The 27,638-nt window shown below is 54.8% G+C and overlaps 1 protein-coding gene across 1 annotated transcript in view; it reads right to left on the bottom strand.

Annotated features, from left to right (window-relative positions):
• The window catches only part of ARHGAP22 (Rho GTPase activating protein 22), a 224,306-nt gene that overhangs the window by 2,073 nt on the left and 194,595 nt on the right, over positions 1-27,638 (bottom strand). The window contains exons 6-10 of the mRNA XM_064370060.1: positions 10,811-11,018; positions 6,606-6,738; positions 5,748-5,821; positions 4,991-5,112; positions 2,111-2,978 (exon numbers count right to left, since the gene is read on the bottom strand). Of these exons, the coding sequence (XP_064226130.1) occupies positions 2,111-2,978; positions 4,991-5,112; positions 5,748-5,821; positions 6,606-6,738; positions 10,811-11,018 (1,405 nt within the window). The remainder of the gene's footprint in view (positions 1-2,110; positions 2,979-4,990; positions 5,113-5,747; positions 5,822-6,605; positions 6,739-10,810; positions 11,019-27,638) is intronic.

Raw genomic sequence — 27,638 nt, 5'->3', positions numbered from 1 at the left:
GCTTCTCACTTCATTCTCATCTCAGGAAAAACCAAAGCATTGCCCAGGCCAAAAGACCCCGGCCATTGGCCCACCTCACACACCTCCAGTTCCCAGCCCCTGACTCTTCCCCGCTTGTCTGGGTCTTGGGTTCAGTGCTGGCTGCAGCTCTGGGGTCTCCTCCTCCAACCCTCTACCCTGAGGCTCCTCTCCACTCCCCTCCACATTGCTCTATGTTCTCCTCCTTCAGCTCCCTTTTAACACACCTTGCATTTTTCGAAATGTAGCATGCCTATCAGGTCTTTGTCTCCCTGCAACCCAAATAAGAATGCAGGCAGAAATTTTGATCAGTTTTGGCCACAGCTGTGGCCACCTGCACAGCATCTGGTACTTCACAGACAACCGACTCTCTTTTGGGAATGCATGAAGGAAGATGACCCCCCAGAAGGGCCCTGGGGAAGGGATCCGACTGGGGTCCTGGGAGTCAGGACAAAGGCCAGCCTCACTCCACCTCCCGATGGCTCCATACATGCAGACAACAGGATGCACATTCCCAGTCCTCTGCTGGACGGGACAGGTGCTGATGCCCTTACCTGCCTTTCTGTGCTCAGAGACCCTCCTCACTCCAGACCCTCCCTCTAACCAAGAGAACAGCCCAGACCACTTTGCTATCGAGGACAGTCACTGCACAAGGGCTACCACTGCTGTCCCTCTGCCTCTGGGAACCTCATCTTACCTCCAGCCCAGCAGGCAGGAGTTAATGCAAGCAGCAAAGGCTCCTGAGTGCTCTCATCCACTGTGAGTCACTTAACACTCAGGACAAACAGGCGCGGTCACACCGGGGCCCAGAGATCCTGCCGGGGACACTCAGCCAATCCCTGGTGGAGCTGGGACTAGAACCCAGGCAGTCTGACCCAGAGTCCAACAGTCCTGCATCTCCCTTGAGAAACCACACCTTGGAGCAGGCCAGAAGAGCTCCAGGCACTCTGCACACGACAGGTGCAGCTGGTGCAGCCCAGCCTTCTGCATGGGAAGAGTTCCCACGTGCCCTGTAGTTTGGCCTGTGAGCTCATCCAAAGCAGTCAGCATCTTCCACTATATTTCTGGAGGCCCGTGGGTTTTACTGATGCTATTTTCTTTCTCGGCTCCATCCTATGGGTCCTTCCAGCCCTGACTCAGGCACTGCCTGCTGTGACCTCCCCCATGGCAGAGGCCTCTGCGCTCAAGGTCCCTCTCCCATATCTTCCTGTTGCAGACACAGTGCCTGTACATGCCTGGCACTCTCCAGCACCCAGGGGACAGCTGTCAGCAGAGCAACAGGGCAAGGGCTGTCATTGCAGCTCCCAGTAGAAATCACAGGCTCAGTGGGCAGCAGGACTGCCTCCCACCTCCATCCACTGCCTCTGATGGAAAAAGGAAGCCCCTGCTAGTGTGTGGGACCCAGGTGTACAGGTCAACCAGCTAACAGGGACCTGCAGCCCGACGGGCCAAGAAATCTGAGACGCTGAGGGAAGCCCCCAGCGCTGAGAACCCGGCCTCCAAGAGCTGAGGTTCCTCACTGCAGAGGGGAACCCCAGTCATCATGGGAGGCAGGAACTCCACCCCTTTATGAATGAGCTTGCAAGCCTCAGGGTGCAGCATAAGAATCCCGTGACCAGGGCAGGCACAAGGGCTTGGTTTAGCAGGGAAATTGGATTCTGATCCCATCCAGGAAGGGGTCTTCACTTCCCGCCTAGCTGGCCTGGGGCCTGGGCACTTTCCAGGGCCCAGCATCCAGGCTATGGGCCCCTGTACTGGGACACAACTGGGACCTGCCTCCAGGGGCCACCTCTCCCTGGCTGCGGACTGCACACCGACTCTGCTCCCACCTCTGCAGCAAAGTTCCCCTGGCTGGGCGGGCATTCCCACTCGCGTGAAATCAGCAGGTCTCCACAGCGCTGACTGCGTGCCAAGCTGACTGCGTGCCAAGCCTGCCAGCCCCAGGGCTTTCCCAGAGCTAGGATTCCCCTCTCTGAGGCTGGCTTCCAGGGCCAGCGGCTGGGAGGTCAGGGGCTGACGCCCACGTGCCAAGAACACAGCTCTCCGGCAGGCTCCACCCGGTCAGAAGAAGCTCCACGTGGCAGCAAGTTACCTTTTCACACTCCTCTCGTACTCAGTCCGCTGGCGGCACAGCTCGGCCCTGAGCTCTGAGATCAGCCCCTGCAGGGCCTCGGAGCGGCGCGCATGCTCCCGAGTGGGGCTGCCCGGCTCGCTGTTGCTGGCACCCGTCCCCGCCTCGTCCAGGCTGTGGCCCAGGTCCAGGGACTTGGGGTCCTCGCTGCTGCTGGGGAGTGGAGAGGGCTCCAGGGCCCATTCGGTGTGCAAGGAGCTGCGGGAGGAGTCGCTGGCGCGGCAGGCCGTGCAGCTGCTGAGCGAGCCCCCCGCCGACGACTCGCTGGACGAGGCCCCCGACCACGTCATGCTGGCCACGCTGGGCGTGCCAGGAACCAGGCCCGCAGGGGGCACATTGTCGTAGGTGGAGAGTCTCTGCACAGAGCCCGAGTCCTTGAGCCGGTCTCCCGACGAGGCTCGGCGGTGGCCGCGCAGGGAGGACAGCCCGTTCATGAGCCAGTTCCCGCCAGAGGAGATGATGGGCACCTCCAGGGACGAGCCGCCCCCCTTCGGGCTTCCGGACCGGGACCCCGGCTGCCGGAATGAGGACTTCCAACTGGGCAGGGTCTGTACCTTCTTCCCAGGGCTGCACCGGCTCCCCGGCCCCGTGGGGGCGGTTCTGGAGAGCACCGCCACGGCCGCCCCATCCAGGGAAGAGGTCCTGTGCGTGGGCAGGCCGGGGCCACCGGGCTCTCCCTGGCTGTCCCTGGTGACCTCCTCGGAGCCCCACCCCACTGCGCACTGCTGGCCTCCGCGCGGGGAGGTGGGCCCTTCCGGGGTGGGCGCCGTGAAGAGCTGGCTGTGTTTGCGGATGAGGACGGTCATCAGGTGCTGGATGAGGGAAGTGCCTGCGGGAAGAGAGGCGGAGAGAGGCCTTGCTGCCAGCGGCCCGGCCCAGGGTCGCTCTGCCAGTCATGGGGAAGCTGCAGCTTTGTGGGAGCTCGTCCTGTTCCCAGAGCCAGGCTGCCCCTCAAAGGAGCCTTCATCCGCCCAGAGGAAAGGACCACACACCCTCCAACTCCAGGCAGGACAGCAGGATGGGGCTACAGAACCACCTTCCTCAGGCACAGTGCTGCAAGCAGGCAGGAAACACTGTGCCCGCGCCCACGCCCTCCAGCTGGGGTGGGGTGAGGGGGCAGGGCCCAGGGCTTCAGGATGAGCAGGTGGCAGGTTGGAACTGGAAACTGGGAGTTGAGATGCCAGAGCTCTCTCGGCTGCCCCATGTTACCACTCCCGCCCCCGGGCCCCCATGCTGCTGACAACCGCCATGCCTGAATGTCCACACTCTGGGAGCACAGGGCTCTGGGACAGGGAATAGAGCCTTTCCTGTGTGGGGCACACATACCATTGCACACACAGTGTACCCACCCACCCCCAAAAATCCCTCCCCCAACAATCACACATACAGTGCACACCACCCACCCCCAAAGTCACACACACACATACAATTGCGCAAACAATGCACCCACCCAGCCTCCCCAAATCCCCCCAACACACAATCACACATACAATGCCTACTCCCCAAAATCCCACACACACATACACAACACACCCTCCCTAGCCTCCCCAAAGTCCCCCACAAAGAATCGCACACACAGTGCACCCTGCCCACCCCCTAGAATCCCACACACATAGAATCTCTCACACACACAATCCCCCATCTCTAGGCCAAGGCCCCTGCGATGCAGCCCCCAGTCCTGGGGACTCAGTTCTTGTGGTGGTGGGGTGGGGGCCTGCAGTGGAGGTGGGCAGTGCAGGAAGGACCATAGTATCTACCCAGCTGCCTCATTCCCTCCCAACACCCTCACCACAAAGACCAGATGCTAGGAGGTCCCCTGGGTGGGAGGAATGGCTGAGTGCCAGGGTGGACTCTCCCATTGAAGTTGACTAGGAATCCTGGAAGAAGTCGAGGAAAGAATTCTGAGGCCAAGAACTTAGGTGATGCAGGAATTCCATGAAGCAGGCAGGGCAGGCCTCCCCCTTGAGCATCTATTACCACCAGGCAGGGGAGAGCTTGTGTTTTCCTGGCCTGGTGGGGTCCAAGGGTGGGAGACCCAGTCAGGGCAGGCCAAAGACAGGACTTAGTAAAAGCACCCCATCATGTCCTTGGACATGGGATAGAGGCCAGAACAGCCTCAGCTGTGAGCTTCCTGTCTGAACAGCACGTCTCTCTGCATCCTCCACAGGGGACAGTGTTCCATGGGCCCTATGAGGTGTGCTCTCTTTTCCATGGCAGCCTACATCTGTGCCCTTTGCTAAGTCTAGCTGACTGGCCTCTGGTGAGTGTCCTCACCTCTCCTGGCCTCAGTTTCCTCATCTGTAAAGTTGGGGCCGATTACCACATCCCAGGCTGGTTGTAAAGCGTGAAATGAGGAGATACCAACAAAGCACTTAGTAGAAGCTTACTGAAAGCAGCTGCTGTTGCTGCTATTTTTAATCACTTATTGTTATTTATCATAGAGAAATTCTCCAGGGTTTGCAAAGCCGACATCTAGGAACCTATGACAATTGCGTAATTATAAAAGGAAAGCAAACATGTCTGTATGTGTTCAAGTGCAAGAATGCTGGCCTGTCCCATCCCTCCAGCCTCTTCTATCCACAGAAACTCCTGGCCATTCTAATTATACCCGGTGACCTGCTGCTGCAAAATTCCTTTTTGTCTTACAGCTGGACCTTATGGGGGTGGCGGGGTGAGGTCTGCAGAGGCTCCTGCCAAGTCCCCAGAGATGGAGATGTGCTGTCTGAGCCACCCCTCCTGCTGGCCTGGCCCTGGGCTGACCTGGTTCCAAGGACTTGCCCCAGACCAAGATGAGCCCAGACCCAGCAGCACCCAGGGACACCAGGTACACCTCACCCTTACCTTCCATGATGGTTATTGGGTCCTCAACCTGTGGCCGCAGAATGTTAGGTCCAAAGACGGTCGCCAGGTTCTGGACACTCATCTTGTTGACATTTGAGTACGCTTGAACTTCATCCAGAAACCTGCAAAGTAAGGAAGCAACAGTCATCAAAGAAGCAAGTTCTGACGCCCAGTCTCCTGGGAGCAGCCGGGACGCCCCGCCCCACCCCTGCTGAGCCTTGCTGCCTGCAGGCTTTTGCCCACTGGGTGCAGCCTGCCTCTCTGCCAGGCTCGATGAGGGCAGGTTTCCCCCGGGGCCCGAGAGGGCCATCAGAAGCAAAGGTCACTGGAACAAGGCCCACCGCTATTTGTGTGGAAGGAGGACACATGACTCTCCACACTGCAGTGGGTGCAGATTCTGCGAAGTCCCAGACCCTAGTCAGCACCAGCCCTACATGCCCCTTCTCAGGGTCCAGGATAGGGATACATGAAGGGTTGGGGTCAAGAGGCAGATGGCTGGGGGAACAGGATGGTGAGAGGCACCCAGGAGGGACAGAGGGTATGTCCCTTCTGGAATTATCTACCCAGGACTGTTTAAAACCACCTGCTCAGGGTCTGCGCTTTTCCACTCCCTGCTGCATCCACACTAGGTGAGGCTCTGCGGGGGGTGGGGGAGGGCCCCTCCAACAAGGAAGAGTTGTGTGTCTCACGGTGGGGTTGGGGGATGATTGCAGAGCCAGTGCAGGAAAGCCTGGTTCCCTCTTGCCACGCCACTTACTTGCAGATGTATCTGAGCAGGTTGTAATTGGCCTGAGGAAGGTTGCTCACTTGTTTAGCCAACTCCAGAGTGCCCTTAGGAATGAAGAACAGAATTTCAAACAAACACCAGGAATGAGGCCCCTGGGCCTTCTCTGACTTCGAGGAGGTGTAAGCAAGGAGAAGGGAGGTGGGGGCTACGGTGACCCAGCCCCAGTGAACCAGAGGGCTCCACCACCTCCCCCTCCCCTCAAGGAGTGGCCAGGGCCCAGCTGTGACCTCCTGGGAAGCTAACTTGCTTCCAAGGAGCTGGTATGAGGGGTGAGCCTATGCTGGCCACTGTGGAGGAACGTCAGGGCCAGCACTCAGCTCACTTATCAAGACACAAATATTTGCCAGATAATGAGCCCTCATCTCCCACATGGCCTCGGGGAGGTGAACAGTCCTTAGCTGGCCCTGAGCCACCTGGGGCTGCAGACTAGCACCTGCAGGGGCGGGGACAGGAGGGCTGGCCCATCTGTCTTGGGAGCTAGTTCAAATTCTTTTGGGAAGGAAACGAGACATAAATAAAAGATCTCCCTGTTTCTGAGCCCATGACAGGCCTGAGTGGCCTGAGTGTGGGGAGTGTGAGCGGCCAGAGCTGGGCACCCCGGGACCTGGGCAGCATACAGGTATGGCTCCAGACAGACAGCAGGATGCCCTGGCCCCTCCCCAACCCAAGCAGGATGCTCCAGGCCCCCACCACACCCCCCACACAAAGCAGGCCTCCACAGGATCCATGGACCATGAAAATTCATGAAAATCAGAGTCTGTGTCCTGACTCTACAGGCTGCCACCCAGCCAGCCCATCTCCCAGGACCTATCCCCAGGAGCCACTGACCTCCCCCTCGTCCTTGGTGAGCAGCTGGGCGCAGCTGAGGAAGTCCTCGTACCTGGCGAAGGGGACCACGGGCTCGGGGAGCTCCCGCAGGTAGAGCTTCAGCAGGGAGGCCACCGTGTGCACGTCTGTTGTGCTGGGGAGTTGGGGGGAAGAAGAGGACAGGTGTGTGAGGCCTGAGATGCCAGGAAATCTCAGGAGTGACTGGCACCCCCCGCCCCGTTGCCAAGGGGCAGCCTCGGTCTCAGGTGCATGCTTAGGCACACTGAAGCTGCATCTGCGGTCAGCAGCCCTGGTGAAGGAAAGGCCCATGCTGCTTCTGGGAGCAGTAGATAGAGCTGGGGGAGGGGCAACTAAGGATCCATGGCCAGGAGTTCCAGCTCAGGGACAACCCACCATGCCCAGACACCCATTCAGAACCCCTGAGTTTCATGTCTGTGTCAGTCCGTCCAGGACCTGCTCCTGTCCTGCATAGACTGCATCAGACTCCAGGGGCTGCAAAGCCACAGGGCCCTGCAAAGCACAGCTGCTCCACCCTAGCAGCTGCCCTGGACCAGAGGAATCAAGTGTGATGTAGGTCAGGTTGCACAGGGGAGGGCCTTGGAACACAGGCTGGGGGCCCCTTCTACAGGCCTGGTGGCCATCCCAAGGTCCCCTGCAGGACGATGTGGGAGCCTGGGAGCCACCAGCTCTCCAGTAGGAATAGCTGTCTCACAGGCCCTCTGTAGGTGCTGCCAGCCCCAGCCCAAGCTTGCCCACCCTGCTGTACTTGACCTTGGCTGGAGTGGGCGGAGCTGCATCAAAGCTCCCACCAAGCAGGGCTGCTGGCTTCTTGTCAGGGAGCAGTTCTCCAGGGACCAACAGCAGGAGCAGGTCAGAGGTCAGGCCCTTTCCTCTCTACCTGTCCACAATGGGGACACCTAGCCTTCTAAGCTCATTACCCCCTCTCCAGTGCCCCAAGAGTCCACTCCAGGCCTCAGTCTCCTGCTCTGGCTCGGAGGTACCAAGGCTGAAGTAGACCAGCTGTGGGTGGTGGTGGCACTAGGCCTGGCACAGTCCTTTCCTGGGTCCCATGTGGGGTCTGCAGTCGAGGTCCTATACAAGAGCCTTGGTATCTCCTCAGAGCTTGCATTCCAAGCAGTATACAGGCCCCAGGTAGTTCATCTACTTGCCTAGGGCCCTGGACTTAAGCCCTGGACTGTATTTCCAGCAGGAAAGATGAGCCCAGGGCCAGGAGACTGTGGCTGTGCCTTTATGCTATCACCTGGCCCTGTCTGAATCCCAGGCTGGGCTCACTCAGATAAGTGCCTTCTGGCCCTCATATTTGGAATTCTGGTGTTCCATGTGTCCATATGCATCCCAAATATACCTGGGGCCCCTCGTTGCCTGAGGCTCAGTGGCTCTTGGTCTGGCTGGGTCCGGGCAGCCCCCACTCCACCCCTGCTTCCCTCTCCAGCCAGCCTTGCTGCTGCCACACCCTCGGTGGCCTTCTCCCGGGCCACGTTTCTGGCCAACTGCCCTGGGTACCCAGGCTTGAGCCCAGCAGCCCCTTCTCCACTGGGGCCCCATGCCTTCAATGGCAGCCTGAGTAGAGCAAGAGAGATTGGGGGAGGGTCAGGAGGCAGGGAAGTGTGGTTGGGAGCCAGCCCACGTCTTCCCCTTTTCTGCAACTGGAGGGATGGGAGAGCTTCTGCCCTGGGCAAGTGGAGAGAGCTGCCCCTCCTCTGCAGACCTCCCGAGCTGCATCCCTGCCCCGCAAGGTCTTGCTGTTCAGCCCTGTCCAGCCTCCCATGCGATCATCACCAAACTCTTACTTCCTTTCCATGCCCCTCCCTCCCTCCCCTCTCCCTCCTTCCCCATTGCAGTACTTTTAACAGCTGTTTCCAGGCCTTTTCTTGAGACTTTTCCGTAAACTGCTGTCCCCTTCCCTCCTCTAACAAGCACCCAAGGAGAACTCTGCACAGCCTGTGGCCCTGTGGGTGCCCCCGCACAGCCTGTGGCCCTCCCAGCACGCATTGACACTACTGCAGGCAGAGGTGGGGGTTGTGAGGCAGAGAGGGCAGCAGTTGGTCAACAGATGAGGTGCGTGCCCTGGGGGCAAACTGGTCCTGGTGGTCAGGGCAGCCCGCACTGAGGCAACCCTCCATCTGCAGGTTCCTCATCACCTCTCCCTTCTCAGGGACCCCCTCCTGCCCACACTAACAACAGCATCCATCCAGAAAGGATAGCAGCTGAGGGTGTTAGAAGAGCCTGGCAGCCAGGAGTCCATGCAGCCTCAGGCTCCGGCACAGAGGAGGCTGTCCTCAGCACTCAGCAGCAGGGTGGCTGCCTGCGAGATGGACAGCCCAGTGTGCAGGAAGGGACAGGTATGGGGCAGGGAAGGGACAGGTATGGGGTAGCTCCAGGCACTGAGGCTTCCAGGCCTGATGAGGCTTTAACGGGAGACAAGCCCAGGACCTGGGGCTAAAGGGTACCTTCTTATAGAGATGAGCAGGAAAGTGAGGAGGGGGCTTTGTGGGGAAGGTGCAGGATAAAAGCCAACACCCCAGTAAGCAGGCAGGCTATGGCCTGGGGGAGGGAGCTCCCTCTCAAGAGCCTCTGTCAGAAGTGGGTGAGGAGGGGCTCCTCTGTAGGGGGTGGGTGGGAAGGGGGCCCTCCGTCCTGGGTGGGTAGGGACGGGGGCCCTCTGCCAGAGAGGTGGGGGCAGGGAGGGGGTCCTCCAGCTGGGGGACGTGGTGGGGAGGGGCCCTCCGTGAGTACAGATGCAGAGCCAGAGGAGCTGCCATGGTAATGGCAGAAAGCAGAAGGATGGCCTCAGATACCGAAGGAGGAGTTTCTAAAGGGAGAGGGACCCAAAGCCCAGGGCCACCATGGCAGTATGGGGTCACGCAGAGATGGGGGTGGAGGAACAAGGCTAACATGTCCACCGTGGAGATGGCCCTCCAGAGACAATTCCAGAAACAGCATAGAAGCAGCCAGAGAGGGAGAAGGCAGACAGGAGAGGACCTCCAAGACACAGGGAAGGCTGCCCCAGGCTGCTGGAGGCTGAGAGTCAGGTCTGCGTGGAACACACCCTGCGGGCGCCAGCTACCTTTCCAGGGAAATTCAGCAGGCAGGCCAAGTGGGGAATGGAGGCTGAGCACGCCAGGAACCACACCTTGGGAGAGCAGGTGTGCCCAGGTGGAAACCCAGCAGGGTGGGTGAGGCTCGGATGGCCTACGCCACTCCAGGGAGCCCCAGCAGAGTTTGAGTAGGGGAGTGTCGAGGTCTGCAGAAGCCCCTCAGGTAGCATCAGGCACTAGGGCAGCAGAGCATCTGATCCTGGAGAGCTTCCAAAAGTCCCAGTTCCCAGGCTCTACCCAGGTAACATTATTTGAAGCAATCTCCAACTCTAATACTGGGCCACATAAGATAGGATGGAAGAGGCCTGGCTGGCAGAGGTTCAGAATGGACCACAAGCTCACTGAACTCAGCATTGGGATGGAGCTTCATAAAGCTCTGGATGAAGGATCCCCTGTACCTACCTGGGCAGAGCATCTCTGGGGAACAGTGGTCAGTCCTCTCCATCTAAGGAGAGGAGCTGACACCTCCCCTGGTCGCAGTGACGGGCCTGGGAAGAAGCTGAGGGGCTGAGTGTTCTGTCCCCAGAGGAGAAGCCCTGGTAGGCCACGGCTGCCTGTGGGTCCTGGGGCAGATCCAAGAAGACACAGTGGAAGCCCGTGTAGGGTAGGTTTTCTTGATGCAGGAAGAACTCTATGAAAAACTGCCCCATGATGGGTGGGCGCACTGTCAGGGGAAACAGAGTCCCCAAACAGTCCTGCTCTGGGGTATAGTTGGCTCCACCCAGGGTGATCCAGGGCCTGGTTAAGCCCCCATGATGGGTAGGATGGACATGGTCCCAGGGCAGGTGCAGAAGACTTGCTCCCCTGTCCCCGGAACCCAAGAGGAAGGAAGTCGAGCTGCTACGCCATCTTGCCACCAACAGAGCCTGGCGGTAGGTCAACGGAGGAAACATGGCCAAGAGACAGATCCTGAGAGGGGACCCCTGGCTGGCAGAGTGAGGGTGTGCCTTACACTCTGCCACTGGGAGGGCTGGCCCACCATCCAGTCACCAGCCCACCCCTGCCACTGGAGCTGGTGTCCTGGGCAGGAGCCCCTGCAGGAGGAATGAACAAGTGGCTCTACATCACCCCTGATCATGAGCTCACCTGTCAAACAGTGGCTTCTCCCCACAGTCGAAGGAATCCTGCAGGTCCCTCACCAGGTTGGCCTGGCCCGGCATGCGGAACAGCCCCTCCTCAGTGAGCCCGCGCTCCCGGATGAAGTCCACACACTGCTCCACCAGCAGGGGTGCCAGGCGGGGGCCATACTTCCGCTCGTGGTGGACTGTGTCCTCCAGGCGCTGCCCAAAGATCCCTGAGCACAGAGAGGAGCTAGTCACACCCTCCACCACCCAGCTCAGTGGTTCGTGCTTGGGACGATGGAGGGCAGGTGCACTGTTAGGGCTAAAAGTGGCTCCTCCCCAGGAAACAAATTAGACACTGGGAGGACGCACACCAGAAGGCTGGGCCCTGGGCTGCCTGTGGACAGACAGCAGGAGGGAGCAGTGGGCTGGCGGCGTGACCTGGCCCCTGGAGCTTGCGCAAGCCAGGAGCAAATGGCCCTCAGGGAGCTGCGTTATGCATGTCATTGATTGGTTTTGCAGCCATTCCAAATGAGAAGCCATCCAATGTCCATCAACAGCAGAACCAGTATATCTCCTGTATTCTGTTCTTACCATGGAACACTGTGCAGCAATGAGAATAAATGAGGCACAGCTCACCGGACAAGACAGACACAGTAATACGAAAACCACAGTCATCACTCAGCATCAATCATCATCAGGAAAACACAAATCCAAACCACTATCTGATCCCACCTCACTAGGACGGCTACTGTCAAAAGAGCAGATAGTCACAAGTGTTGGCGAGGAGGTGGAGAAACCCTTCCTTGTGCACTGCTGGAAGGATGATGAGATGGCAGTTGCTGTGGAAAACAGTATGGCAGTTCCTCAAAAAATTAAAACTAGAATCACCAGTAATCCCTCCCCTGGGTATATACCTAAAATAATTAAAAGTAAGGTCTCAAAGAGATACTTGCACACTCAGGTTCACAGCGGCATTATTCACAGCAGCTGAAACACAGAAGCAAGCCATGTGTCTGTCAGTGAATACATGGAGAAGCAAGACATGGTATTTGCATACAGTGGAAACTGATTCGGCCTTAAAAAGGAGGGAAATTCAGACACATGCTACAACATGGGTGGACCTGGAGAACATCATGTGTAAATCATTCACAAAAGGACAAATACTGTGTGATTTCTCTTACATGTGGAGCCTGGAGTAGTCAAATTCACAGAGACAGAAAGTAGAATGGCGGCTAAAGGGGCTGGGGGCAGGGGAGATGGAAGTTAGAATTGAATGGGCAGAGTCTCAGCTTTGCAAGATGGAAAGTGTTCTGGAGATGGAGAGTGCTGGTGGCTGCACAATAATTTGAATAAACATAATGCTGCTGAACTGTGAGCTTTAAAAATGATGAAGTTAGGATGTTTTATGTTAGGTGTATTTTATGAAAATTTAAAAAAATTAGAAAACAAAAAACATCATCAGAAACAAAAGAAGCCAAACCCCAGAGTGCACACTGCATGACTCCATTTATGTAAAGTTAAAGATAGGTCAGACTCATCTGTGCTATTAGGCCAGGACACAGTTACCTTGGTGGGTCAGTGACTGGAAGGGGCTCAAAGGCTTCTGGGGTTGTGGTAACGCTGTGTCTCCCCCGGCACGGTTTACCCAGTTATGTCCCACTTGAGAAAGTTCACTGAACTGTATACTTATGACTTGTATACTTTTCTGCATGCTACTCTTAAATAACATTAGCAAAAAGAAAGAAAAGAAATCAGAGAGAGAATGATCTAAAACGATACATGACAAGACACCAGATGAGGAATAGAGGGAGAGGGGAAGGAGGCAGAGAACTTCAGAGAAAATCTATGAAAGCTAAATTTATCACTAGCCTAAGAGGTTCCTGGCAGCCCAGGCAAAGAAAGGAAGGAGTTGAGAGCCATAAAGCTGTCTATACCATGGTACAGTAACAGGAGAAACAGACTTCTGCCAGCCTCTAAGCTTTCAAGCTGAGTTCTTGACTCTTTGGAGTGCCTGACATTATTCACACCCCCTGTGCAGAGACCTTCCCTACAGGGTGGCTTGTGGGCTGTTCCAGGGGCAAGATGCCAAAGCTCCATGTCCAGGCATGGGACTTCCCAGGGACGTGGGCACTGAGCCAGCTAAAAGTGGGGCTCTATTTTTCCTACTTAGCCCCCCAACACAGGGGCTATTTTGGAATAAGATACATCAGTCCCTGATACAGTGCCTGGCACAGAGCAGGACACAGTAAATGCTCCTCCTCACCCTGCTTGACCCAAAAACTAAGTGTATAAAACCTGAAAGGTAAAGACTCTTCCTTTGAGAAAACATGCCCATGTGGGCTGCACCTGCTGGATGCCAGCAATGCTTTAGCGAGAAGTGTGTGTGCGCATGTGTGCATGTAGTGTGGGTTTGTATGTGCACATGTGTGCACATGCGCTGGGTGTGGGCTTGCAAATGTATGTGCATATATATGCATGTGGGCTTGTGTGTGCACGAGCATGCACAGGTGGGGGGCGTGTGAGAGTGAGGAGAGTGCCAATGTAGCTACACATGGTGCTGTGCTGCCAGGTGCTGTTCTGAGCATTTTACACCCATCAGCACATTTAATCCTTCCCATCTTGATAACTCAGGGACTGTCACTACCACTGTAACCATCGTCATCATTATCTTGACTTTTGCCTGTTCAGCTTGTGGGGTGTTTGAACTGAGAGACATGGGGGCTTAAGAATGTACACAAGTTCACTCAGCATACACGACAGGGACAAGGTTCCAACCCAGGCAGTCTGGCTCCAGGTACAGAGAATGCACTTGGTCACGTGACTGCTTGGTGCCCATGCTGGTCCAGAGATACCTATGTGAGGCATCCCCCAACTCAGCACCAGCCGTTCCTGAGAACGTGGGTCCTGTGGAGGGACAACAGGCAGAGGTCACAATACTAACACGAAGGGAAAGCTGCTGCCGCCTGGGACCCGGTGGGCGAGACCAGTCGCCCCTGACCATAAGTGGGGCCCAAGGGGCCATTCATGAGCCTTGAGCACAGGGGGTGACCCTGCTGCAAGCTTGGCCTGCTAGCTGCCTGGGGCACCTCTGAGAAGCCAGTCTGAGGAGGCTCTGGGGCTCACCACTGACAGTGTCCGGGCCTTTCCACCAGCCCAAGTGTGGCCTGGGCTGGTCCAGGGACACTGAGCCCCTGCTCTCTCTCACCTCAGTCAGGGCTCAACAACTGATGCCCAACAATGGGCCACATAGGTCCACAGATGTGCCTGTGTAGCTCGTATGATGTTTGAACCATTTTTAAATTAGTTATTTACAATCAAGAGATTTTATACATAAATCTGGATTCCCAGCTTCTCTTAAAAAATCCGAACGTGGTGACACCAGGCCTGAGTTCCATAAAAGCAACAGTTGCAGAGCGCAGTGGCATCTGTGATAGCGCACACACGGCCAGTTCTCCGCAGTCCCCACCATCCCCTATCACTTCCAACCTAGCCCATGCTCCACTCATGTGGTCTTGCCAGGTATTCGTTCAGCTCTTCTGCTTTGACCTCTAGGGCACAGACTTGCCCCAAGGACACTGGGGCCAGGATAAGTAGGAAAGGTAACAATGGGAAGTCACACCTCTCGGGACCAGAGGCCTCTGCTGGGACCTCAAATGGGCAGGCAGAGGGCACCCGGGAGGAAGTGCCCACAGGCAGGCAGTCCCTTGAGGGGAAGGGCTGGCCTGGCAGTGCACCTGGTGCCTGCTGCCTGCCTCCTGCCTCCATCCGCGCACACACACACACGTCACCTTTTCTCCAGCTCTGCCCACTGCTTGAGTGGCATGAATCCGTCTGCCTTCGTGGGGCTGGAGTGGGCGGGGCCTTCTCCCTAGTGCCACTTTCCTCTTTAGTCTGGGCAAATTTCTTACTAGCCCTCAGAAGAAAACTCAGAAGTCCTCCTATGTGAGTGCCCCAGACCCTCCCTTCACCTTTCCCTCCACTGTCACAGCCCTGACTGCCGCTACTCCAGACAGCATGAGGACACTCCCCGCTGCCGGGTTGCTGGCCTGCCCAGGGTCACGTGCTGGGCTTGCAGCAGAGGCCAAAGAGAACCAGTGAAGGAGGGGACCACACTCTCCAGGGCCGCCTCCCATCCCGACTCACAGCTTTCAGCTCCACCCTCAGCTCACAGCTGACTGAAGGCCACAGTCAAGGAAGATACTCCGGGGAAAAATTCCAAAATTCTCTCTGGAGGCCTGTGGAGCATGGGTAATTCCACCTAGCCATCTCTTGACTCCAGCCCTGCCTGCTGTCCCATCTCCTGCCCCTAGGACCCCTGCTGTGGGTCTGTTTATCCACCTTTCCATCACCCCTGTACTTTGCGCCTCTCCCTGCTTTAGGAATTAGAGAGCTGCCCCGAGGGCCATAAACATATAAATCCCCCTGGGGCCTCCCTTGCTGCCTTTAACACCATTCTCAGGATAAAGCCTAAACTTGGCAGGCAGGCAAGGCCCTGCCCCACTCCCTCCTCCAGCCCCTAGGGGTGCAGAGCCTGGGCCAGCCTGCTGTTCACACAGTACCAGCACATTCAGGCAGCTCCCAGCCCCAAAACAACCACTAACCCTCTGCTGCCCCATGGCGCCTTCCTAACCACTTTCCCAAAACAGGGCTGGAAGAGCCAGGAAAGGGACATCCACAAGGTCCTGGGCACTTCTAGAGAGAACAGGTTCAGGAGGAGGTGATGTCTGAAATCAACGTCTTAAAGATGAGCAGGAGGCAGGCAGGCAGGGTTGCAGGGCACATGACAGAGGATCAGGGGTTGGAGGGCAGGGGTGAGGGGGCATGGTTGGCAGCACCCTGACCGGTCATGGTGGGGCTTGGGTAGGGACACAGGCAAGTAGATGATGTTCAAGGCCAAAGGTCACAGAGACAAAAGATTCTGGATCTGCACCAGTATTGGTCTGCTGCATATCCTGGCTAACCCACTGAGGAGCGGAGTTGCCTCCCTCTCCTGGGGCTCAGTCTCTCCATCTATGAAATCTATAAAATGGGATGATCATACCTGTCTTTAGGGGGTGCTTTGAAGGTGAGACTTCCCTGAGGCCCAGCCCCCAGGCACCACCAGGCCACAGACTGGCCCCACATTCCCAGCTGGCCACTGGGAACCCATGGAAAGGAGCTGTCAGGAGCTGTGGGAAGGCCTCAATCCAGCTCAGCCTCCCAAGAGGCTTCCTTCCCTGCAGCCCTCCTGCGGAAGGCACCAGGTCCTGGGGCTTCTGGGCCTGGCCTCCATATCAAGGGCCCCACCCACCCCTCCCCCCAACCAGGGTTTCTCCAGGGGAGGCTGGCAGGGCCTGCCCCCTCCTGGGTGAACTCCCTCAGCCCTCCTGGCACACTCAAGAGGGGAGCCTTGCCAAGAACTAGTTCTAGTAGGTTTGTCAGCTCCCTGGAAACCCAGCCTTCGTGTGGGTTCCTCAAGGTCCCAGCCCATGCTCTTCACAGAGCACTGGCTCTGCCACTGCAGGCAAAACTGGCAGAGGCTGCCTCTCCTCTTGATGAACCTGCTGCTGGGCATCCTCTGCCAGCATCCCCCTGGCAAAGCCATCCCTCACTCCCCTCCCCCGGAATCCCACACAGGAGAGGAAGCCCAGGCAGAGCAGTCTGCTGGCTGCAATCCTCGTCCTCTATGACCCTGGACACTGTCCCTAGCCTCTCTGAGCTGGGCTTCGCCACCTCCCAGGGTGTGAGTGCCCACAGGAGATCGACCACACTAGGCACCGGGGAGCAGGTGCTTTGAAATGCGGCTTTCTCTGACCTTGCAGGGTCAACTCCTAGACAGGCTCTGCCTGCCCCTGAGTCCCACCCCCAAGGCTGCAGCAGGGGAGGGAGGCCTGGGATTCCCTTTTGCAGCTGATCCCAGAGCAGAGCAGAGCGGCACAGTAGGTCTGCTTTAGTCATACGCCTGCTTATTACTCTTTTTCAGGAGTGGGAAGATTCTGGGAAGAGGCACAATGAAGAAAATAATTCTAAAATTCTCTCTAGAGACTCCCAAACTTTGGGTAATTCCACAGTTTCCCTCTTGGCTCCCGACCTTCCTGCTCTCTGGTCCCCTGCACCCCAACACCCCTCATCCTCCATGCAACCACCACACCCTTTGTCCTCAGTGCAGGGACTCACTGGCTGGCCAACTCTTGACACTTCCAGGCTCTTCGCTAGGTACTAGAGAGCCTCAGAATTGCCCCCAAGGCTGTAAGCAAGAAGACCCACCAGCCAGCCAGCACACCTGAAAACGCCCCTGCTCCCTACCCGTTCCGGCCTGGAGGAGCACAGCAGAGGCTAAGCTCACCTGGAGGGGTCCTGTCCTGGGCAGCCTGCCCCAGGGCAGAAGTGATTCCCTCCTCCTGGAGGCGCCGGTCCCACACCCCTTCCTGTGGCCCAGAGAGGCTTGGGTTCTGAGCCCCGGGCTCGGGCTCGGATCCTGCTGGGTCCCCTCCATAGTGGGGAGTGGGGAGGGATCCTTTGCGAGTCCCTGCGTCCCTCCCAGACTCAGAGTCCTCATCTCTACACGCGGGCCGCCCACCGCCAGCAGGAGATTCGGCCTCTTCCTCTTCTCTCGGACACGCACGACCCCCGCCCCCTGGGAACCGTCCGGCTGCACTGGATCCGCGGTGACACCCGAACTCCCCCAGGCTCCCTGCCGACCCCCGCGAGACGCATGCGCGGCGCTCTCCTCGCCCGCCGCGCCAGTCCGGGTTCGAGCGCCTCTCTGGCCTGGAGACGCCACTTCTCCAGCGGGCCCGGGGGCGCCCGCATCCTGTCCCGCCCCTACCTGGGGCGGCGGGCGCGCAGCAGGCGGGCAGGCGGCAGGGCGGCCGCGGGCAGGCGCGGCACCCGGAGAAGGCCCGCGCAGCCGGCATCAGGCCCATGGCGCGCCCCGGCGCGGAGGAGCGGCGGCGGCTGGAATGCCCGGCACGCGCGCAGGTAGCGTCTTGCCCGCCGCCCGCCCGCCCCGGCCAGCGCCGCCCCAGGCCCGGACCCTGGGGCGAGGGAGGGCCAGGGATCTGTGAGTGCCTGGGATGCCACGCCCGAAGTCGGCCCCCGTGAGGGATCTCCGGTGTCAAACTTCACACCCTTTCTCCTAAAGCCCCATGTTCCCAAAGGGCACCAAGGGAATCCCTTCCCTCTTTGCCCAGGACCGGCTTTAGGAGTGCCTGCTCATCTTTTCGCCTGGGAAACAGGTGTTCCAGGTGGGGCAATGGAGGTCCAGGGAGGTTAGGTAACTGAGTCTAGGTCACCTAGCAAGGAGGAGGGTGCTGGCTTCACAGTGGGGGTCCAGGCTCCAAGCCCTCCTGGCCTCTGCCTTGCCTGGGCACCCTAGTGCCAGGGATAGTGGTTTGGACTTGTCATGCAGTATGACCCTGAGCAGTCTGCGGGGTATTAGCTTCTCCATATTACAAAGAATCAGAGAGGCTGTGTGATTTGCCTACAGTCATACAGATGGTGACGGGCCTTTATTAACACCTACATGGTCTTTCTACAAAGCCTATGTTCTTCTGGGGTGGGTTTCTGAGACGAGCCCACAATCCCATACTTCCAAAGGGTAAGGGCTGGAATGAGTACACCAGGAAGACAGGTGGACAGAGAGGCACAGCTAGGGGCAGTGGAACACCAGCAGCAGGGATGGGAGTCCCAAGGGAAGGTGGCCAGAGTCTTAAGGGAGAGGTTTGTGGCCCTGGGGCTGGAAGGGGCTGGGACCCTTCTTCAAGCTGGGCATGCAGAGCTGGGTCATGCCTCTTGCTCATTCTAAGCAGAGCCTGGCCTAGGGTGAGACAAGCCAGGCACTCACCACAGGGACACAATTTAAGGGGCACCCAAAACCTCAGTAACTAGGATAAACATTTTATTGCAATATTTTTAAGAATAAACATGAAGGCAAAAAAAATCCTAGATGAACAACATATTAAAGTTTTCAATAAACAGGAGCAGCTATGCACTTGCACAGACCTTGAGCATGAGGGCCTTGCCCACCCCAACCCACCACACTGCCTGCCTTTATTTCACATGTTCGCATTTGACCATGGATGTGGTTAACTGAATAATGTCCTCCCCGGCAGATGTCCTGATCCCTGGAACCTCTATCGTGGTACCTTACACAGTACAAGAGACTCTGTAGGTATGATGAGGGCTGAGAGGTTATCCTGGCTTATCTGAGGGGCCAGGTGCAGTTTTAGGGGTTAAGAAGAAGGCAGAAGGAAGTCTGACCACAGAGGAGGTGGCAAGGGCAGGACAAAGGCAGAGACTGCAGTACTGAGGCCACAGCCAAGGCCTTGTCGTAGCCCCTGGAAGGTGCAAGAGACAAGGAACTGCTTCTCCCTGTGTCCTCCAAGAAACCAGCCCTAGTGACACCTGGATTTTAGCCTCAGAAGACTGGTTATGACTTCCAACCCCCAGAACTGGAAGAAAATCACATTGTGTTAAGCTGCCAAATTTCTGGCAGTTTATTAGAGCTCCAATGGGAAGCTAATACAAGGATTTTTTTTGCATTAATGCTCATTTTTTAAATGATTACAATAAATATCTTGATTACCGAGTTTTTTTGGTGCCCCTTTACATTTGTGCCCCAGGGCTGTGAGGCTCCCCAGTTCTGGCCCTGACACTAAGTATGGGGGTAAAGTCCTCAAAGCCATGGGAGTGGGAGCACGGAGCTGTTTCCTCCCTCCCCAGAGCTCAGGGAGGGCTCTGAACATGAGGGTGCCAGGGCAGGTCACGGTGCAGGGGGCCACAAGCCAAGGAATGTCTGCCCTCCACCTACCAGCAGAGCCTGGCATTCCCATGACCAAGGGACCCGCCAGCTCTGAGCAGCCCTGTCCATGTTAAAGAGCAGGGGCCAAGGGCTCAGCAGAAGCTCCCACCAACTGGGGCCGGCGGGCCTCTCTCAGGTAGGCATGTTGGCTCTGGCGCTGACCTGCTTTCTCTGCTCTGGGCCACAGTTTTCCTGCCTGTGTGTTTAGAAGCAGACCGGTCAGTCTCTGTGGAGTGCCCTCCACCCCCACCCAGGTGCCCCACATAGCTGGAGGCCTGCAGCTGCCACCCATTAGAAAGCTCTGACAGGCCCTGCCACAGTGAGCTCCAGGTGAAGCCCTGGCCCTGCTGATGTCCACCCTACCTCAGGGGTGGTTTTGAACCATGGGGCCTGATGGGTGTGCAGAGATAGTCATGATACTGCCTTCTCGGGGCAGGGCTGGGGAGCTGACAATCTGAGTGTCTGTCCTCTCACACAAAACCCAGTGACAGTTGGCCTCTTCACCCTGGATGGTCTTTGTCTCCTGAGCTGTGTGTACAACAGCCCCCAGAATAGGGCTGGGGTCCAGGACCTCAGGGACTGCCTCCTTCCTCAGTCGTAATAATGTGCCCCTCCCCCATCCAGACAACTCACATCTAGAGAGTAGAATATGCTGAGGCCTACCTGGCAACAGCATCCAGCAATAGGCTTGCCCTGGAGGTGGGCAGCTGCTGCTGCACCCAGCCCCACTGTGTGTTGTTAGGTAAGTTGCTGAATCTCTGAGTCTCTCTGCCGCCTCCAGATTGTACCAAACTTCTGGCAAGGGCAGCCCATAGGCAGTGTGAGCTCCCTCCCTCTTCCCTCAGAGTGGTGTGGGCTGAAGTCTTCCAAGGCCACTTGGAACAACCTGAGAGCCAAAGGACACCCTGAGGACACCCTGAGGCCTCCTGGCCTCCCACTCTCTACAGCAGGCAGTCAGCTCCCAGGCTCTGTGCTCTAGCAGACCTAGGTTGAAATGCCAGCTTTCCACTTATTTGTGGTCTGGACAAACCAAACTTCTGGAGCCTCCCTGATGCTGTCTCCTCGCCAGAAGTGGGATATAATGGACTGACTTCACAGAGCTATTGTCAGGCTCAGCAGGGATGCAGAGCCCAGGATGGGAAATGCTGGGGTCCCTAGAGGTTCATCCCCATCTTAGCAATAATTGGGGCAAACTCTTCTCTGGCCCTATGATCTGAGGTCTATTTAGCACAAACTGAAACCAGACTGGCCAACCTGCTGAGAGGGAAGGGCTTAACAAGCCAGCAAGGTGGTTAAAAGGCTGTTGAACGTTGGCATCCTGACTTTTGCAGGACGCAGTGGTGACAGCGCCTATAAATCACCCCAACTAGCTTGCCAGGCTCTCCCTAGATAAGGCAGCTGCTCTGGCCTTTGTTCTCCTGGTAAACAGATTTGTGGTTGTCCCATCAGCAGGGACTGTGGCTAGAGGCCATTTCTTCTGCCTTGGGGATCCAAGTTCTCAGACTCCTGGGGCTCTTTCAGGGGAGAAGCCTTGAGGGCTGCCGGAGAAGGAGGCCCAAGTGTACTCTGAACACACCCTATACCCAGAAGAGGCCAGACCTGCCCTCTATGAGCCTGAACAGGGTTCAAGGCCCATGGGGACATTCTTCTCCACTTGAGTACATGGACCCTCAGGGCCCACTAGAATGGGTAGAGGGCACCACAACTAGTCTCAAGTACCCCTTCTGTTGACTTAGTAACCTGAAGCCTAGCCTAGGTCTGCAAAAGTCCTTTCTCTCCCCTTTTAAAAGGGCTACCTGGAAAGACCCAGGCCCACTGGCCGGGCAGGTTGACATTCACAGGAACTAGAAATAAGACTGTCTTCTTGAATATCTCAGTAGGGCTAGGATATAGAGCAAGCAGTGCTCAGGAGAAGTGGTCCACTAGGACCTTGGGCTCCACCACTGGCAGCCTGGTCAGGGGCTAGTCACCTTTCACTCTGAACTTGATTATGCCTCCAGGGCTTCCTATTAGAGATGTCATCCCAGCAAATGATGACCACTACCAGCTTATAAGGTTGCCTTGTGTCCCACCAGGTTGTCCCAAGGTTGGATTTTTTTTTTTTTCCATGTCATGTGTCCTGCCCTAGGGCCTCAGGGAGCTGAATTTCTCCCCTCTTTCTTCCCCTCCGCCATGATTCCAGAGGAACCTAAGGGCAGGAGATTTGATTTTCTGGAGAAAGTCTCCAGAGGCTTGTGAGATTCCCACACAGCCAGGCCAGTGCAGTACAGTTCTGATGATCACCGCTGGCCTACTGCCTGTCCTCCGCCCCATGCCCTGCTCCAGCACCTAGCAGTTACTCTGGGCGGGGACACCTTTTCCCAGCTGGGCTCCTTGCCCCAGGACTGCCCTCTGCACTGCCACTGGTAAGGCTGGGACCAACACCTTCAGGGCTTTGCTTGGCGATGCCTGCTGTCCAGAGTAGGATAGTTACCACAATGCTAGTTAGTGCCAATCCCAGCCCCCAGACTCCTCAATCCAACTGCCCACTCAGCATCTCCACTGTTTTAATGACTCAGACACCTCAAACCCAAACGTGTCCAAACAGAGCTATGGTCTTGCCATAGTCTCCCAAACCAGCTCTGCTGAGTCTTCCCTTCTCAGTTCACAACAACTCCAGCCTCCAGCTGCCCAGCCAGACACCTTGGAGTCAGCCTCCACTGCGCCCTTCCTCACACCCACATCCAGGAGAGCTTACCATCCTCCTTGCAAAACAGATTTGGAAACTGATCACTTTCACCACCCTGATCACAGGGAGAGCACCCCCTTCTCTTGCTTGGATTATTACAAATTCATCTCCAGCTCCGCCTTGCACAACTCTGGTCAGCAGGCAGAGTGGTCCTCTTAAATGATGTATTAGATCAAGACATTCCTCGGCTCAAAGCCCTCCAATGCCCCGTCCCCATTTCACTTAAGAGTAATAGCTAGAATACTGAAAGGGGTCCAGGAAGCCTCTACCTTCTGGCTACTCCTATCTGACTCCCTTCCTCACTCCCTCGAGCCCACCTGCCTCTGTGCTGGTTCTAGACCGTGTCAGACATTCTGCTTTTGCCAGAGCTGTGACCTCAGTCTAGCACACTTCCACTAGATGTCCCCCTGGCTCACTCTCTCACCTCTTTCAACACCGTATGAGCAATGAGATACCACTTCTTACCCATTAAGATGGCTATTACATAAACAAAACAGAAAACAAGTGCTGGTGAGGATGTGGAGGAACGAGAAACCTGTGTACTGCCAGTGGGAATACAAAATGGGCAACCACTGTGGAAAATGGAATGGAGGTTCCCCCAAAATTAAAGATAGAATTACCATATGATCCAGCAATCCCACTTCTGGGTATATAACCAAAATAATTGAAAGCAGGGACTCAAAGAGATATTTGCACACTCATATTCACAGCAACATTACTCACAATAGTCGAAACACAGAAGCAACTCAAGTGTCCATCAATGGATGAATGGACAAGCAAATGTGGTATATCCATAAAATGGAATATTATTTGAGCTTAAAAAGGAGGGAAGTTCTAATACATGCTGCGACATGGATGAAACTTGAGAACATTATGCAAAGTGAAATAAGCTAGTCACAAAAAGATAAATACTATATAATTCCACTCATGTGAGGTACATAGAGCAGTCAAATTCATAAAGACAGAAAGCAGAATGGTGGTTGCCCAGGGCTGGAGGGAGGAAGCCAGAGTTTCAGTTTGGGAAGATGAAAAAGTTCTGGAGATGGATAGTGGTGATGGTTGTACCACAGTGTGAATATACTTCATGCCACTGAATTGTAAACTGTGCACTGCTTTCTTCCCGGCTGAGTCTTCTGCCTGCCTGTGACAGGTCTCAATAAGTGTTTGAAGTGTGAATGAGGACTATTTAGTACTGAGAGAGTGCTGAGCACTTTATGTCCATTTTCTTTCTTAATTCTTATGACAATCCTACAAAAAAGATATTATTCTTCCCATTTTGCAGACAAAGTCACAGAGGTACAGAGAGGATAAGAGGTGTGCCCAGGGTCACACAGCAAGCAAGTGGCAGAGCCATATCACACCCAGACCCAAGCCTGTTACCAAAGCCTCACACTGCCTCCTCTCACACTTCAAGACAATGGGCTTGGCTAAGCCCCTTCCCATACATATAAATTCCAGGCTTTAAGGGGGCTTGCAGGCTCTCTCCAGGTAACCAGGCAAGGGTACTGACACACATGTTCAAGCACCCACCAGATGCTGAGGCAGCCCTGGGGACCCTGTGACTATTGTCTCCCTTCTGTCTCCTCTCAGAGAGAGCTGGCAAGGAGACAGCTGGCAAGGAGGTACTGCCCCATGTGTCCCTCTGGGGCTGTGTTCCCTGAACTGGGCATGGAAGTTCAGAGATCAGTTTGAGAAGTATTGGGCTCTTAACAATATCCAGTCTTCTGATTCATGAACATGGGATGTCTTTCTTCTTATTTAGATCTTTTTCCATTTCTTTCGACAATGCTTTGTCATTTTCAGAACATAAGTTTTGTACTTTTTTGCTAAATGTATCCCTAAGTATTTATTCTTTTGGATGCTCTTATAGATGGGATTTTCCTAATTTAATTTTCAGTTTGCTCATGGCTACTGTATACGAATACAATTGATATGTATATATTGATCTTGTATTCTTCAACCTTGGTGAATTTTTAATTAATTCTAATAGGGTTTTTTTTTGGCATTTTCTGTATACAAGATCATGCCATCTGCATACAGAGATACTTTAACGTCTTCCTTTTCAATCAAGCTTCATTTTATTTCATTTTCTTGCATAATTGTCCTGGCAAGAACCCCCAGTAGAATGCTGAATAGAAGTGGTGAAGGCAAGAATCCTTGTCTTGTTCCTGATCTTGGAAGAAAAGCACCCAGTCTTCCTCGATTAAGTATGATATTATCTGTGGGCTTTTTGTAGATGTTCTTTATCAGGTTACATTCCCTTCTATTCCTAGTTCTGGAGTGTTGTAATCATTAAAAGGTGCAGGATTTTATCAAATGTTTTTTTCTAGTCTACTAAGATGATCATGTGTTTTGTCCTTTATTCTGTAAATATAGTACATTGATTTTCAGACATTAAATCACCCTTCCATTCTTGGGATAAATCTCATTTGGTCATGGGGCATAATTCTTTGGATTCAGCACGTTAGTATTTTGTGGATGATTTTTGTATCTATAGCCATAAGAGACATTGGTGTTGCAGCAATAAATCTCTGTCGCTCCTGCACCAACAATCTTTTGCAATGATGCTTTGTCTTTCAACTTAAAAAAATAAACAAACTTCCTCTTTACCTAACGTCCTCCTCCGGCTGCTGTCCTATTTTTCTCTTTCCCTTTACAGCAAAATTCTTGAAAAGTTGGCTGTGCTGACACTCCAATTCCCCTTTTATCATCTTTCTCATTCCCACTATTATCAGGCACTTTACCAAAGCCCCTTTGCTCAAGTAACCAATGACTGTCTACCTTTCACCCTCTGTTTGATCTATCAGCAGCACTGGCTGTAGTTGATCACTGCCCTTATTCCTTCACTTGGCTCAAGGATCCTGGCTTCTGGCTGTCCTCCCTCTTGGGGCTTGCTCTCTTTCTCACCCGCTCTGCTGTCCCTCCACCTGCTCTGTGCTGTCTCATCCTGACTCATGACTTCAAACTCCATCTATGTGCTGATGGCCCCCTAAATCTCTCTCTAGCCCTGTCCTCTCTCCTGATCTCTAGGCTGAAATATCTACCTGCCTACTTGACATCTGAACTTGAGCATCTAATAAGTATCTCAAACTAGGCCCACATCTTCCTTCCAAATAGCTGCACTTCCCATAGTCTTTCTATCTCAGTTAATAGCTAACCCCTTAGCTTCCCATTGCTTAGATCAAAACACCCCAGAATTACCCTTAAATTCTCTGATTCATTCACATACACGTCGCATCCATCTCAGCAGGGGAATACCACTGGCTCTACCTTCAAAATAAATCAAGAATTCATGACTTTTTATCACCACTACCATTGGGCCAGGCCACCCTTACCTCTCACCTGCACTGTTGTGTAAGGAGTTCCTAACTGGCTTTGGTCTATTCTCAACATAGCAACCAGAAGGATCCTGGTAGAAGCTGGATCAGGCTCTGCCATTTCTCTGTTCCATGCCATGAGGTGCTAACAGCCCTACCATGATGACAAGGCCATTCATTCTCTGGTCTCTCTCCTCCTCTTTGCACACTCTGCTCTGGCCACACTGGCCTCCTTGCTGTTCTTCTGACATAGACCCCCATACACACCTCTACCTGTGCTGTCATTCACCCTTTCTTTCCTTCTACTCAAAAGTCACCAGACTCTAACCCCTATCTCTCGTGTTCCCCTCCCTGCCTTCTCTGTTCCCACTGCACCCACCACCATCTAACCTGCCACATGTCTGCTCAGCGAGTCACCTGCCTCCTCTACTAGCATGGGAGCACCGTGAGGCCAGGGCCTGTCCCTCCAGCTCACTGCTGTCTCCCCAGCCCCTAGAACATTTATTTGCAAGTATATGGCTGAATGACTGAATGAATGCCCAAACGAGAGGCACTCCAGCTGATGCCACACCTTGGTGGGCTGGGCAGGCCACCAGCTGTGAGGCTACCCTGACCACTGGCCTGCTCCCACTTCTCAAGGGGATGGCTGGGCTGTCCCATCTCCAGCAGGCAAACTGCCCACTCCTGTCAGAGGTGGCCTGCCTGTGCCAGAATAAGCACACCAGGAAGGGCTCAGGGGCTCTGTTACGAAACAGCCAAAGAAGGACTGATCTGCTAAGCCTCTTTCCCAGGGGACGCGGTCTAATAACAGCTCTGCCAGAAAACCTTCGGGGGCTGATTGAGCCCACCTGCCAGCACCATGCATGCCCAGACGCGCCTGGCATTGCTAACTCCTGGGATTTCTTCATTTCCTCTGTACTCCCTGCAGAAAGGTGATAAGCGCCTTTGATGGCAGTTCCTGTTTTAATGCTTGTGAGTTCTTCACAGCCTGGGAAGGGAGATAAACGCCAGGCCTGGGGAAGGGTTGAGTCTAGGTTCCATCTGGGATTCTGCCGAAGGTCCCCAATTCTGAGCAAGCAGAGAGGGAGATGGACGTGTGGCGAGGGAGCCAGGCCTGCTGGGTCTTGGTGCAGCTCTTGGATGCGCTATTTGGGCTGGGACCAAGCACAGCCTTTGAGGTCAGAACATCCACCTCCCTTCTCAGTTATGCCCCTTAGCTGGCTGTGTCATCTTGGGCAAGTTATCTCACTTCTTTTCTCCCTTTGTTTCATTTATTTTTTATATGCACATATCTAGAAAAGCACTCAAAGCATAAATGTGCAGATAAATATGTTATGGTGAAAGGAACCCCTGTGTAACTACCCAAGTCAAGCTAGAGAACATTTCAGAAATCTATACCCCTCTCCCATCCCATCTTAACCTCTTCCCTCCTCCCTATTATCCTGACTTTTATGGCATTCATGTCTTTGCTTTTCTTTACATTCTGTTGCCTATGTATCCATAAATAACGCAGTTTACTTCTGCCCTATATTTCCACTTCATATAGGTAGATAATCAACATGTTATTTTTTCTGGGTTTGTTGTGTTTAGCTCCACATTGTTTTTTTTTAAGATTCGTGCATGTTTTTAGGTGGCACTGTAATAGCTTCATTCTCATTGTTGTAGAGTTTTCCCACTGTAAGACTGAGTCATCCATTGCATTGTTGCTGGGCACTTGGGTTACTGTGAGGCTATCATCAATAAGACTGCCATGAACATCCCATGTATCCAGTCTCCTGGCGTACTTCTGCACACATTTCTATGTGGGACATGCTTCATATAGAATTGCTGGGACACAGGTGTGCACAGCATCAACTTCAGCAGACACTGATGATTTCCCTAGCAATATGAGCAAGTTTCTATAGCTTTCTATCCGCATCACCACTTGAAACTGTCTTTTTCATTTAGTCATTCTGGTGGGTGCATACAAGTATCCCATTGTGATTTAATTTGCAGTTCCCTGATTACTGATGAGGTTGTACGC

Source organism: Aotus nancymaae, unplaced genomic scaffold, assembly GCF_030222135.1.
Source record: "Aotus nancymaae isolate 86718 unplaced genomic scaffold, 86718_ANA_hifiasm-v0.15.2.pri h1tg000099l, whole genome shotgun sequence".
NCBI lineage: Eukaryota > Metazoa > Chordata > Mammalia > Primates > Aotidae > Aotus > Aotus nancymaae.
Note: the sequence above shows the minus strand (reverse complement) of the source record. Positions and strands in the feature narration are given on the sequence as shown.